The 14,619-nt window shown below is 41.3% G+C and overlaps 1 protein-coding gene across 1 annotated transcript in view; it reads right to left on the bottom strand.

Moving 5' to 3' along the window:
* Positions 1-1,136: 1,136 nt before the first annotated feature.
* abcc3 (ATP-binding cassette, sub-family C (CFTR/MRP), member 3) overlaps positions 1,137-14,619 on the bottom strand; it is a 53,449-nt gene continuing 39,966 nt past the window's right edge. Inside the window, exons 23-31 of the mRNA XM_083933011.1 lie at positions 13,878-14,188; positions 9,362-9,561; positions 7,949-8,075; positions 6,038-6,139; positions 5,257-5,403; positions 5,012-5,170; positions 3,463-3,629; positions 3,063-3,257; positions 1,137-1,959 (exon numbers count right to left, since the gene is read on the bottom strand). Coding sequence (XP_083789137.1) covers positions 1,848-1,959; positions 3,063-3,257; positions 3,463-3,629; positions 5,012-5,170; positions 5,257-5,403; positions 6,038-6,139; positions 7,949-8,075; positions 9,362-9,561; positions 13,878-14,188 — 1,520 coding nt within the window. The 3' untranslated portion in view covers positions 1,137-1,847. The remainder of the gene's footprint in view (positions 1,960-3,062; positions 3,258-3,462; positions 3,630-5,011; positions 5,171-5,256; positions 5,404-6,037; positions 6,140-7,948; positions 8,076-9,361; positions 9,562-13,877; positions 14,189-14,619) is intronic.

Below are 14,619 nucleotides of genomic sequence, written 5' to 3'. Positions count from 1 at the left end.
TATTTTGCCAGGTGTTCTTTTTTATCTTCTATCTGTCATAGCGTCTCAACTGTTCAGAGATAAAGATGAAGGCAGAGTTTGAAGAGGTAGAGGAAGGGTGTTGGAAGAAGCAGGGTTGGAACCCCCACCCCCATTTTACACCCCTGGCCTGATTTGGTGATGTGGCAGGTGTGATCCGATCACAAGATGGTTTCTTGTGTTGTTGCTGATGTCTACAGACACCGAATCAGGACAGATGCTGGAGAACTTTGAATCATTAGGACTTTACTCCTTTTTGCATTGCTTGGTTGTTTAGACACCTGCCAATTTGAAGGTTGTGAATGGGCCTGTGCAGGTCTTCTTGTAGGGTGGAGGACTTTTGTCATCCAGTCATCAGCTGGAAAAAGACCATGTATTTGATGAATGCATTTAAAATCACAGCAAGAGGGTTCCTGGTTTGAATCCCGGCTGGGGCCCTTCTGTGTGGAGTTTGCATGTTCTCCCTGTGTCTGCGTTGGTTTTCTCCGGGTTCTCCGGTTTCCTCCCACAGTCCAAAGACATGCACGTGTTAGGTTCATTTATGACTCTAAATTGCCCGTAGGTGAATTGGTGAAAGTCAGTGTGAATGGTTGTCCGTCTCTGTTCGTCTCTATGTGCCCTGCGATAGACTGGCGTCCTGTCCAGGGTGTACCCCGCCTCACGGCCGATGTCAGCTGGGATCGGCTCCAGCCCCCCCGATAGGGACAAGCGGTTGAAGATGGATGGGTGGATTTAAACTGTTTAATGTGGAAGTAACTTAAATCTGCAAACGCTTGCGTTCAATCTTTACAATATTCTGTACTGAACTGCACCTCTTTGATTTGCAATACTGTTTATATTTATGTATGCTAAGAAGATATGCAAGTTGTGTGTTTATATGTCATACGCCATCTTAAGGTTTACTCATTGACTCTATTCCACAGAGAAAAACAATAGTAAAAATATGGAAATTACCCAAGAAGCTCGCTTGTTTTAGTGTTAATCTGACTGGGTCCTCTGAAAGACCAGATGCTCCCAGTTGGTCCTTGTGGTTTAAATGGACCAGAGCCAGTATTAGATTTGATTACCTTGAGTTTAAATATCAAACCAAGACAGCACACACAAAAAAAAGTTCTTCCTTTTTTTTTTTTAATAAACGCATTATCATATTTCATATTTTGGTGGTACAGAATTCAAGTTTTAATAGATTTGGTTCACAAAAGAATCACATTAAACTCAGCAAACTTCCCTAGATAAGACAATTCTTTAAAAAGCAGCTTAAATAATGGTACAGTACAAAAATAAGTGGGTTTATCACAAAGTATGTTTTTTTCTTATGAGGAAAGTACAGTGGCACAATATTTTTCTTTGTAGAAAAAATAAAAAAACGTCCTTATTTTTCTTTTTTTTTGTTATTGTAAGTTTTGCAGCAGACAGGTTATCAGAAAATGATACATTCACTGGCTTTATTCATCCCACTGACAGAAGGCACTAAAGAACAGACTTGGATCAGCTAGTATTTGCACATATGGCTTGTTTTTTCCTATTTACATACCAAAGGGATGGTGTTTTCCACCTAGGACAATACAGCAGGTGCCAGAAGCTTAAAACAATCATAGAAGAGTATGTAAATGTCCTGATGTGGGCACTACAACTGTTTGTAACTGCTAATTGATCCAAGTCTGCAAAGGGACTTGGGCTTAATTGAAAACCATCAGTAAGTGCCCAGAAAAAATACCAAGTGCACATAAAAAAGTCCTCTCCAGTTCCACCGCGGTGTGAAATGCACAGTCGGACTGAAGTGAGCTCATCCTTGACCCTGGTTTGTAACATTAGGGCAAAAGGCGGTCCTATTGTGTCAGTCCTGCATCTTTAGCCATGCCGTAGAAGATTCCTCTCTGTGATAGGAGGTTTGTGGGGGTGTCAAACTCTGCTATCTGTCCCTTGTCCAGCACCAGCACTCTGCAAGAAGAGAGATGAGAGAATGAGTCTTTCCCAAAGCCTGGATACTTTTCACAACAATGCCAGACACAAAAAGCTACATACGCATTAAAGGGTAAATTCTGCCTTCTTAATAACTAATGGCTTTTTATCATTCAGACAGAGATGTTAGCTACATAAATAATTGTCCTGTTAATTCAGACATGACAGGACTGGAAAGGGCCATAATAGTCGCACAATATTTAGCAAAAGTTATGAAGAACAGCATTATCTGTTCACTCCCAGGGTTAAAAGGGATACTTTGCTGATTCGAATCCAACTGTGTCATGGCAGTGTGTGCAGATGAAAAATCTTTGATTTTGCCACAGAGGGAAGTCAAACACTGTTCATCTGCACACACTGCCATGAGACACAGCTGGTTTAAAATCAGCTCACGGATTTGAAATGAGACCTATCTTGCTTTTCTGTAGCAATTCACTGTTGAATATTAATATCAAATGTGGCCACAGCTTCAAATAATGAGTTAAGTGTATGTCAAAGTAATCCCTCCGGGTTCAGAGCACTCTGAGCACTACCCTTAGATCAAGGTGACATCAACCCGTGCCGTCCAACGGTGCACAAAAACTGAATAACAAGATGCTGAGTAAGGATGTTAAGTTTGCTTGATATCCATATTTTCATGTGATTGACAGGTAGTTGTACAACGCACTTAAAAGTGACGTGTGACATATTACTGCTAGTGGTTTCACACTATTTCACTGATCTACAGGTGTTGGTAACATGCCAAGCAACACACAATGTGCCAGCAAAGGCTGTGAATGAATAAAGAAGACTACTAACAAGTAAACATGCATGTAAACAATGCAGCTTTTAAGAAGAAAATGGACTCAATAATACACACAGCTAGTTTAGGTCAGAACCACTGAATGTTTCTAATGTCCTCCAGAAACCAGAAGGCTTTTTTGAAAATCACTTAGAAGATCTGAGCCCTTACTGCATTAACTGTTCTGTTTGTACTTCTGGCAGACTGCTGCTGATGGACCCATTTGTCAACAGTTTACTTATAAGCATTAAAAGTCTGAAGGTGTATTTTTCCTTTAAAGCAATTGTTCATTAAGGTTGACCTTGTGTAATCCATGATTGTGTTGAGTCTGTGAGCGATGGTGAACACGGTGCAGTCTTCAAACTGAGTCCGAATGGTGGACTGGATGAGATCGTCTGTCTCTAGGTCGATAGCGGCCGTAGCTTCATCCAGGATGAGAATCCTCGTCTTCCTCAGGAGAGCTCGAGCCAAACACAGCAGCTGCCTCTGGCCCACGCTGTGGATACGACAGCGCACAACACGTGAAACACAGCAGAGAACCTTCAATTTGTCTACTAACTACAACCATTCATTCAAACGCTGGTGTGTCGTACAACTGGCAGTGTGCAAATCGATCGTTGGGGGCAGTCTGTGCATGTACGGTATATGCATAAAGTCTATATTATCTTATCTTATCTGCATCTCTTTCCCTCTGAACCAACCTGAGGTTCTCTCCTCCCTCTGAGCACTCCAGCTCCAGTTTTGCCGGCTGGTTGCTGACAAACTTGTGGAGGTGAGAATGTTCCAGAGCTCTCCACACCTCTTCATCACTGTACTTTTCAAAAGGGTCCAGGTTCATCTTCAGTGTGCCTGAGAACAGCACAGGCTCCTGTGGCAGAGAAAAGACTTGATTACAGACAACCAGATACAAAGCCGACAAAGAAATTTGCATTTTTTTGGTGTTGGTGGCTTGGTAATAGTTTTAGTAGCTTTTAGTCATGTGCAGTAGATATCAAGACACTTACACTTCGCACTACATTAAACCTATCCTGTCTGAAAATTGCAAAAAATAAAAATAAAATCTTATCATCCCAGAGCACAGGGTAGTGTCTTAAAATTGGTTAGTTAGTCTAACCAACAGTCCAAAAAATACCCCAAAACATTATTGAATGAATAAACTAGACTGAATCATCGCCAGCCAGTTTACAGTTTACATCCAAACTGCCCAGACTTAGATAACATATATAGTGAAGACTTTGAAAGAATTGAATAAAAAGGTATTAAGTATATTTTTTGGTGAATTGTGGATGCTTCACACACATCTTAAAGCCTTGAGTTAAAATGCAATGTGGGGGTCACTGCGACCGTAAATTCCAGTAAAACACAGTAAAACACGGTAAAGACTCCCACACTGAGGTGAAATATAAACACTTGGGCGGAAACATGTGTTTCCGTTTAACTAAAGGTTTTCTTGTTTAAGGAATGTGTAAAAAAACAAAACAAACACAAAAAAGAATAGTTGAATACCACAATTGAAACCTGAATACCTACCCAACAAACAAATATTTGGGTCCGGAACCAGATAATGTATGGTTATTTTTGCAATTCATTTTCTATTGATTGACAGATCAATTTTTAAAGGAAAAGTTATTTGCCTTCTTGATAAGCGTTAGATGAGAAGATCGCCATCATCTCTTAAACTAAACATGAAGCTAGAGCCAGCAGGCAATTAGCTTAGCTTAGCATAAGCTGAAGTATAAGACTGAAAACAGGAGGAAACAGCTAGCCTGGCTCTGTCTGAGGGTAAAGCATCCACTAACCTGCACCTCTAAAGCTAGCTAACTAAAAAAAAAAGAAAGAAAAAAAAGTGGTTTCACAGGAAGTTATTTTGGCCAGGCAAGTGACTTCCTGGTTGCTGCTGGTTGCTTGACAACCTCAGGATGAGGACAAGACACCAGGAAGTCACTCCCAACCAAGAAACAGTTCCAGCGAGTAAATGCCAGTAAAACTTCAACTTGACATTTAGCTACACATTGAACATACACGATATCAGATTTTTACTACTTTGCTTCAGTCTCAGAGAAGCGGATAACAGCCACTGCCTGGAAGAAGATTTTAAAAATGGAGCTGTCAAGAATTGTGATGAAGATTAATAGCACTAAATAGTGTTATCAGAGGCTCCAGGTGAAAAAGATGTACTGGAGTTTAAAATGTGACATCTGTCGAGCCAAAGTTTTCCATGTGTGTGTGTGTGTGTGAATGGTTGTGCACCTGTGGGATGATGGTGAGTTTGGACCTCAGGTCGTGCAGGCCTATGTCAGATATCTTAACCTCGTCGATAGTGATCTCCCCTGCTGCAGCTTCCAGCAGTCGGAAGAGGCAGAGCGTCATGGAGGACTTGCCAGCGCCTGTGCGACCCACGATACCAATCTGTACACAAACACACAGAGTTGTGATTACTCAACCCTGTTTACCCTTTCGATTCTTATTGATCGCCTCACCACACCCTCCCCCACCTTCTCTCCTCCTTTGACGCTCAGTGTGAGGTTCTTTAGGACGAGGTCCAGTCCCTCTCGGTACCGAACACTGTAGTCGTGGAACTCCACGTTCCCCTCCATGGGCCATTCAGGAGGAGGCTTCTTGTCCTCCACCTCCCAGGGGGCCTATGAACACAAAAGCAGCATTTCTGACTAGGAAAACTTTCTGAACAACTCATCAGCCTGCTTGGCTTTTAGCAGAACTGATTTGTTTATCACTTTGAAAACTCAAGAGTTGGACCTCTGTGTTTGCAGTCACTCAGAGCTGCCAAACATTTACTTCACCTCAGAGACACACTGGATGATCCAAACAAAAGCTTTCACTAACAGCTATACCAGCTATAAGGGGCACTTACTGTGGTGGCTGCTGAAAAAGTACATTGTGTACAGTTTAAATGCCCTTTTTGTCTTATGTAACAGAGGGGCCCTTGTTGGCACCTGGTAATCTCACATTTCTGGATCTAGTTACAGTTTATAGGTCCGGTGTTGTGGGACAGTTTTTTGGAATGTGGGTAAATCCCTACTTTATAACTGCAACACACACACACACACACACACACACACACACACACACACACACACACACACACACACACACACACACACACACACACACACACACACACACACACACACACACACACACGCACACGCACACACACACACACACACACACACACACACACACACACATACACACACACACACACACACACAGTAAACAAAAGGGATTAAATGCATGAACATTAGTCACAGATACCTCTGTCTTGGTCTCAGAGTACTCCTTCACTCTCTCCACTGCTACGATGTTGCTCTCCAGATCCGAAGTCATTCGCACCATCCAATTCAGAGACATGGTCACCTACAAAAACAATACACACAAGTGTTTTCATGCCATATAATGTATTTCAGGGATCACTAGTAGCTGTTGCCTGGTGGTACGTGGAAAGATTGTGGAGTCTACTAATTTAAAAAGATTTAAATGATAATTCAATTAAACATTTGTCGTACGCTAAAAGTGGTGGATAAATGGATGAAATTGAATGTATGTTGTTCACTGGTCATAACAAGTGATGCCTCAAACATTTCTCACAGCAATTTGACCCTTTCAGGTTTCCCAGTCTTCTCAAGAAATCCTTTTTCAGCACATTTTCCAGAAGTTTTTCTTCAAAATACAGGACAGCACTTGCTCAGAAAAGAGTCATAATTTACTGGTAGGCCTAGTATTGACACATTCCATTACTCCTTTTTTAAATGATGCCGGGTTCATGACTGAAAGAACGAGGTCGCAGGTACAAGCGGCCGAAATGGGTTTTCTCAGGAGGGTGGCTGGAGTCTCCCTTAGAGAGAGGGTGAGAAGTTCAGCCATCCGTGAGGAACTCGGAGTAGAGCCGCTGCTCCTTTGCGTTGAAAGGAGCCAGTTGAGGTGGTTCGGGCATCTAGTAAGGATGCCCCCTGGGCGCCTCCCTAGGGAGGTGTTCCAGGCAGGTCCAGATGGGAGGAGACCTCGGGGAAGACCCAGGACTAGGTGGAGAGATTATATCTCCACACTGGCCCAGGAACGCCTCAGGATCCCCCAGTTAGAGCTGGTTAATGTGGCCCGGGAAAGGGAAGTTTGGGGTCCCCTACTAGAGCTGCTGCCCCTGCGACCCGACCACGGATAGTAGGTTAAAGATGCGTGAGGAGTGATGAGTGAGTGAGTGATGAGTGAGTGAGTGAGGGTTCATGATGAAGTGTCCCAGGTTCATTACAGGTGACAGCTGTGGCCTCCTCTTTTAAAATTTTCACTCAAACTTTAGCGGTTTTATTAACAGGCTTGTGTGGTATTGTTTGCTACATTATGTCGATGATGCTGGTCGCCACTATTCTCTCCCTCTGCTACCAAGTAAAGTGTCAGACAGTCACACAGTCAGTCCTTTAACCCAATCAGTGTAATGCTAATAAGCTAACCGGCTGGCTAATTTCCACTGGCCAGCTCCAGAAAAAAATGGCTCGATGCCGAATCGGTTTCTCTCCTCATCTGTTGTGAATAGCTAGACTGACTGACATGGGCGCCGAGAGGGGGCGACATTCAGCAAGGGGTGCAGCGACGACAATGATAATTTATTGTCTTTCAATGGAATCGTATATAAATCATACATCAAGAAATATTGTGATACACAATTACATCATCTAAATTGATGATAAAAGGACATTAACTCATATTTCTCAGAAAATCTGATGTAAAATATTTTGAGGGAATATCATTTGAAGATGGTGGATTTGTTTTTACCTCGCACTATTTATGTGCATGCATGTGAACAGTTAGTGTAAAGCTGGACATTTTTTACTCAAACTGTTATGTTTATTTTACATTATAGTTCTTAATAAAATGAGAAAATACTCAGTACTTTTCATTTGTCATTTTCACACAGGAGTATATGAGAATAAGCTTTACCATGTGGATATTCCACTTTTGATTCATGTAATTAGCAGTTTTTGATATATCGTTTTCAAGACATGAAATTACCTCCATCAGGTCCTAGATCAAGTTATTACTGGTAACATAGCCATTCTCTACCGATCTCTTCTAGGACTTAAACAAAACACACCTCGGCTACTAATTCACAGAATTTGTAATGTAAACAGTTAAATGCCACAGTCACATTTCAGTAGTTTGTTTGAAGCGTACCTGTAGAGCGTAGGACACTGACAGACCCACGAGGCCTGGGTTCAGTTTATCCTTTCCAATCACAGCAAACAGAGCAGCAAACAACACGATGCAGTTCCCAATGAACTCAATACGCACTCCAAGCCACCTGTATGACAGAGTGTTACAGCAGGGTTACAGTTAGAAGTCAGACTAAGGGTGAACTGAAGAACTCAGCCCCTGCTATAAATATGGACGCAAGTACAAAAATATTAAAGTATAGGTTAAATAAGCCACAAAATGTCAGGTATGTTGTACGTCTGGTCGCCTCTAATTTCACAGCTGGTGTTTTGATTGCTCGAGACGTCACTGATTGCAAATGAAGGTCTCATACATAAAATAATGATTCGTTTGCGTTCACATGCTAATCAATTGTTAGCAAAATCTTTATTTCAAAGCAGTATATTGTACGGTAAGAGAAGTCTGTACCAGGTGAAACCATATTTTGTTACTGTATGTGAGTTTAGACCGTATCTGTTGTGTAGCCAAGTGAACTCATCCCTCTGCAGTGAGTCTTTGATATCCTGGTGTATGTCTATTTATCTGGCAGCAGCTGTGTTCCATTGTTGAAATGTTTTCACATCTCCAACAAGATGGATGTGGTGGAGTTTGTTGGATAGGTGATCAGTATTTCAATGCACAGTTACTGATGGCAAGCCTGCAAATGCTCCACAATGCAAGAGTTCTTTATGTATCAGTATCTACTTAGTATGTGAGAACTCCGTCATAGAAACAACAGTATGATAACCATAATACATTGAACAGCTTCTGCTTAAAGAGTTTCAGGGTTCCCTCATTTTCACTGGCTTAGTGGCCGTCGTGTCAAAATGCCACATTTCATCTGGACTTTATAGAAGCAGCAACATGACACAGCATGAAATAAACTGGACTGGACCATCTCTGTTTTCATGCAGCCACAGAGCAATTTGATTGCAATGTTGTTGATGAAAATTTAAATTCAAAGGGACTGCATTTCATTGGAGCAAAAATACCATAAAAATATCAGCCCGTTAACCTATTTAGCCTTTAACTTGCTTTTACAGATGGTAACAATGAAATCAACAGTTAGTCCTGAATCAAACAGTTATTGAAACTGCTACAAGGTTGTGTCTTATAGGGTGAAAAAAAGTCAAAAATTTTGAACCAATTTTGCACCCTGATAGCACCACAACCATGCAAGACACAGTCATCAACACTTTACAGGTGTGCAGTTGAGATCAGAAAGTTTCTGTTTTTATAATCTTTGAGCCATCTTGGCACTAGTGAATAAGCATATTCCCTAAATTGTCCTCTGAAGTCCTCATCACACCAGTGGCTGTGTACAGAAGGATAAAAGAAGAGAATACAACACTGGAACACAGCTGCTGTTCTGCTGAGCTGAAACGGGACACTTACCTGTTGGACACTATACCAGGGTAGTAACTCTTTTGGTTCTCATCCACTTTCATATCGCTCATCAGAACAAAGGCAGAGTGTCTGCCGTAGGCTCGGATTACACTACAGCCAGTGACGGTCTCAGAGAAATGGGAGTATATTGGAGAGCGGCTGACTGACTCCAGACGCTTTAGCTGCCGAGATGTGGCAACGTAAAATCTCTACAGGGGTTGAGGGGGAGAGAAACAAACACAACATTACAACTGAACAAGATGTCACAGATGCTCAGATATTCAATTATGATGCAAACAGACAAGCCCACACGCATACGCACTCACACTCCTGCAGTGTAATAAAGAAAAGCCTGTGTGAACAAAACAACTGCAGTGCTACTTTGATATTCTCATTCACACACTCTCCATGGGACGTTAGCTACGGTTACATAAGCGCCCAGAGGTGGTGAATTCCATGTCTACATGCTCCCCTGCACAAGCTTGTCTTAGACATTACCCACATAGCCAGATCACTTGTTGCATAATAACTTTGACGGTTTTTGTAAAGAAAGTAAAATGTGTGCTATGTTAAACTGCAGGTGTTTTGTTTCTCTTCACACATTTTTTTTTTTAACCCTTGGGCATCACTAGGGACATTTTTGTATTTTTCATTTCTCAAACATTTTGGCTGTTATGGGATAATTAATTAGACACTCAGACCCTTTATGATAAAAAAAACGTGCATTCTTCTACACCAGGCTTTCAATCTAGAGCCATGGCTTCAAAATAGTTTACATATAGTTTCTTCAAAACTATTTTGTGGGTTGTCCACCAGAAATACTCATGTTTGCTAAATTCATGCTGGTTTCCTGGTTTCCACGCAGGTATTGCTGCTGTGTCATGGAGCACTGCAGTGTTTGATACGATACATCAAAATCTATTGTGCTGCTAATCATTGACATGTTCCAGACCGTTAAAAAAAGTCCCCCCTAGTATTTAGTATACAGAAAATGATCCAATTGTTTTTCTTTTTCTTCATAATAACCACGTTATGTAAACAAACTGGCATTTAAAGGGTTACAATTCTGGTTATGTTTGGGACTGATGTTGGGTACAAAATTCAAATAAGTGAAAGCGGAAAATAATAATAAGGCATAATGTTATGACGTTTTTGTCCTGTAAGATAAGGAGATGGGAATTTTTAAAAGGATGCACAAGGGTTAAATGATTTTCATTTATAGTCTAATTTAAAACACAATTACATGAAAATGTTAAAAGCTTAGTTTCCCTTAGAATCTTTATGTGCCATCATAGGGTATTTATTTTGTGAGTGATTTGACAATAATTTGCAGAATTGTATCAGCATGTACGTATCATTCAAACAGAAGCTTAGATTAGAGACAGATGATGCAGCAAAGACACAGGCCATGCAGGATGGATGTCATGACAAAGCCATAGGAATAATATGAGCTTGTGTTAGTACAGCTGATTTTAGTCATTTCAGTCTAGTTAGTGTAAATGCACACAGACATGTGAATTTCTGCTTATGATTTAGAATATAACAAATATATAAGTGACAGTATGTTTGGGAAATGCTTTGACAATAGAATTATTTTTTCCTAGAAGTCTTCCAGACCCATGGCACTTTACATCACAGACTTATATGAAATGTGCTACTGATTGAGCAACTGATGATTGGTTCACTTAATGTATGAAGGCTTGATCGAAAGCTTATCTAGTTTGCCAAACGACCAACACTGTACGAGTGCTGGGCGCACAGGAGTGGTGGCTCCTCTTAGATTTCTCTGGAGTGTTTGAGGCACTCACAGGATAAAAAAAAGAACGGTCAAAACAAAGCAGCAGAGGCTGAGATGTCCTGACTTAATTTCCCTAGTATGGGCCAAGCTCCAAAGGCACTGGATACTTTCAAATCTGCACCTCCAGTTTGTAATACAGGCGTTCTGTTAAAATTTATCAAGCCGAAGCTGAGGTATGCATGTGGAAAGCTTCCTCCAGAGCCCCAAAGAAAACATTATACAACTGTTTTCACGGGCTTATTAGCACTCCTTGTGACTGTAAACTGAGCTTCATGTGTTAGCAGAACATCAAATGTTTTAGCAGAAATATGCCAAACTGTGTCGTCTTGAGTGTGTTTTGATCACTTGATAGTGTATATTCAAATCTAAAATGGTCATTAAAATAGTATACTATAAAAACATTTGATGTGACCACCTGCACTTACAGGATCAATGTAATACAATATGAACACAAAGAAGAACCACAACCTATTTAAGTCTTTAAGCTAGTAAGAATCAAATATTCTAATCACAGCTCTATATTATGCAAACCACAAGCAGTTATTTTGCAAAAATTAGTGTTGGATGATTTGGAATTCGCCTTATTATTGATTACAAAAAAAAACAAAAAAACACTGCAGTCATTAACACTACACCAGCATTAACAACTGCTGTTCTGACACCACGGTCTCTGACACACACGGCTACTCCTGTGGTGGGAAAGAGCTCTTTCAAGGAATGTCATATAACTAGAAATTCAATTTGCCAAAACTGAAGTCATAGTAGAACTTACTTGAAGATTATTGTTGTAACCAACTGAACCAGGTGGTGTTGCTGCTGACTAGAGCTTCCAGTCTTAGACTACAGACTGGCCACTGAGCCATTAAAGCCGCAGCCAGCTATGACTACTGGACTAGCAGAGACCAAACTACACTGCACCTACAGTGCTACAACAGTAGTGACCGCTTCAAACACATGCAACAGTCACACACTCTCAGACATGCATGTTGTATTAATGAGTTAGCAGACTTGTTTCCTATTTACCTGAACCCACCAATAGAACACCATTAACGGGCCTATGACTATGAGGAACATTGGGGTGAGGGCAGAGCATATGAGCAGCACATTCAGTGTGTACCAGAAAGTGCGCATCCATATGTCAATATTGTCTGGGATGTGGGAGTCTATAGCATCCACGTCTTTGCTGAAGCGGTTTAGTAAACGCCCAGTGGGGGTGCTCTCGAAGAAGGTCTGCGGAGCTCGCAGGACCCTCTGAAGCATGTTGTTGTGCGTGAGCTTGGCTGCCCGCAGCGTACTGTAGCCCCGGCACAACAGGCAGTTAACCAACAACAGCGCACCTGCGAGAAGGGGGGAGGGGAGGGGGAGGGGGTCAAGTGTGACAACACAACAACACCTGCGTTAAATGGATTAAGACCCATTCCTTATGTCTGATAAAAAAATGTGTGCTCCAGACAAACAGAACAACACAAAGATGCATCACTTCTTTCACTTTGTTCCTTAAAAGCAGAGGGAGGAGTCAGTACAAATCAAGTGGAACAACACAACTTTGCTGTCAGAAAATAATCTTCTATCTCTTTCTACCACCATGTGCCTATTCACCTGTGAGTTCACATGTCCAGATGTGTGAATTTTTCATCTGCGACCTATGGGTGCCATACATTTGCACCTTGTGACTCTGTATATGTCATATGACAGCAGCTCCAATGCTTTTAAAGGTGATGAGAGTAGTCTTGTGAATGACTGATGATTCTGCTTCACCGTCATATAATGTATTTGTCCTAATTAGGGATACACCAATCCATCCTTTCCTTTCCTGATACTGATTCTAGTACATTGACTAAGGGTATTCAGAGTACTAATACCAGTGCTCTTAAAATCTGTATTCTTCACTGCATAAAACTTGTCACAATCATTATAATGTAAGGTAAATTAAAGCTGTGGATTACTGTGGCAGTAAAAACTGAGTCAACAGCTCGCCATAACTGAACTGCGGAAACACTAAATCTTATAATGACATTGAAGAAAAAGAAGAAATTGTATTAAACGTAGTTTGGTTACATCATAGCTGATACCTGGTGGATTGGATCAGTGTATCCCTAGTTCTGATCCAAAATGTGAGGAATTCTCTGAAAGATCCACAGATAATCAGTTACATACATAACCTAACTTTTAATCTAAGCGGCCGACTACTATTTCCTTTTTTAACTGAGAATTCAGTTCAGACCAGCTCCATCTTTCCATGACAGCAGAGAACCGTTCACTCACACACATAAACTACACAATACACGACCTCAATCCCAAAAGCCAATCCGGACACACTGGCCTATGAAAAAGACCAATGAAATGAAGTTGATCCAGTTGTAGTAACACTGGTCGGCCACTAGAGGGAGGGGATAGATCACTATCAACAGAGATAGTACTTTTGGTTCTAAAATAAATGCCACCCTCAGATCACGGTTTATATTAAAATCAACCTCAGTATATTTTATGCATATTAGGGCCAGGTAGTATAGCTCAACCTGCATGTCTTTTTGAGTGTGTGGAAGGGTGTGAAAGCAGGCTCATCACAGACAACATCACAGGCTATGGAGAAACAAAAGCTGAAACAGGAGGGTTATTAAAGCTACTGCTCCAACATGCATGCAGCATGCCATCCCAGGAAGAGGGTATTTGCAAAGGAAAAAAGGAAAAGAGAGGATCGTCTGGCACAACATTTTCCCTGAGTACCTGGACAAAGACGTAAATGAAAGCCAGGGGTGCTATGACAACGGCAAAGATGGGTGTGCTGGAAACAATAACTATCATGGTGGAGAGAGAAACGAAGAAGGTGCCCAGGAACATGAGCACAGTGGATGGAAGAGCCTCGTCTATGACGTAGATGTCCTTGGAGAAGCGGTTGATGATGCGTCCTATAGGCGTGGTATCAAAGAAAGACTGGGGCGTGTGAAATTTGTTGGTGAGCAGGTTAAAGTGCAGCTTCCTGGCTGCGCCGATGTTCCCCATGGCTAGTGTGAAGGAAGAGATCATGACCAGGATACCTGGAAAATGGAGTGGAATCAGAGGAGTAGAAGTGTAGGAGAAATATATTGAAGAGGAAGGTTTCATTGTGGAATGAGAAAGTAATGGAATTACTAGTAGACAGTCAGCATCTGACTGTCAACAGTTCACTGTAAAAGGAACAACATTAACACACTATGCTACACCTCTGGCTGCAAAGAAAATCCATTCAGTTTATTTCAACAGTCTGCAACAAGAAGCTGTGTTGAAGTGTCATTTGGCACCAAGGAACTAAAGTCCCTGTTTAGATTCAAAAATAATGTTAGCAACACGATGTAGCATCACATAAAACCTGAAAACACATTGTGCAGCTCTTTGCAAAAGGCAGTTTCTAAAAAATGTTTGTATACAACAAAAGATGCATAAACATGAATGGGGCTTGACTTCAAAATGACCTAAGTATCTGGCTTTG

Source organism: Echiichthys vipera (assembly GCF_963691815.1).
Source record: "Echiichthys vipera genome assembly, chromosome: 18".
Classification (NCBI taxonomy): Eukaryota; Metazoa; Chordata; class Actinopteri; order Perciformes; family Trachinidae; genus Echiichthys; species Echiichthys vipera.
This window is presented reverse-complemented; position numbering and strand designations above follow the sequence as displayed.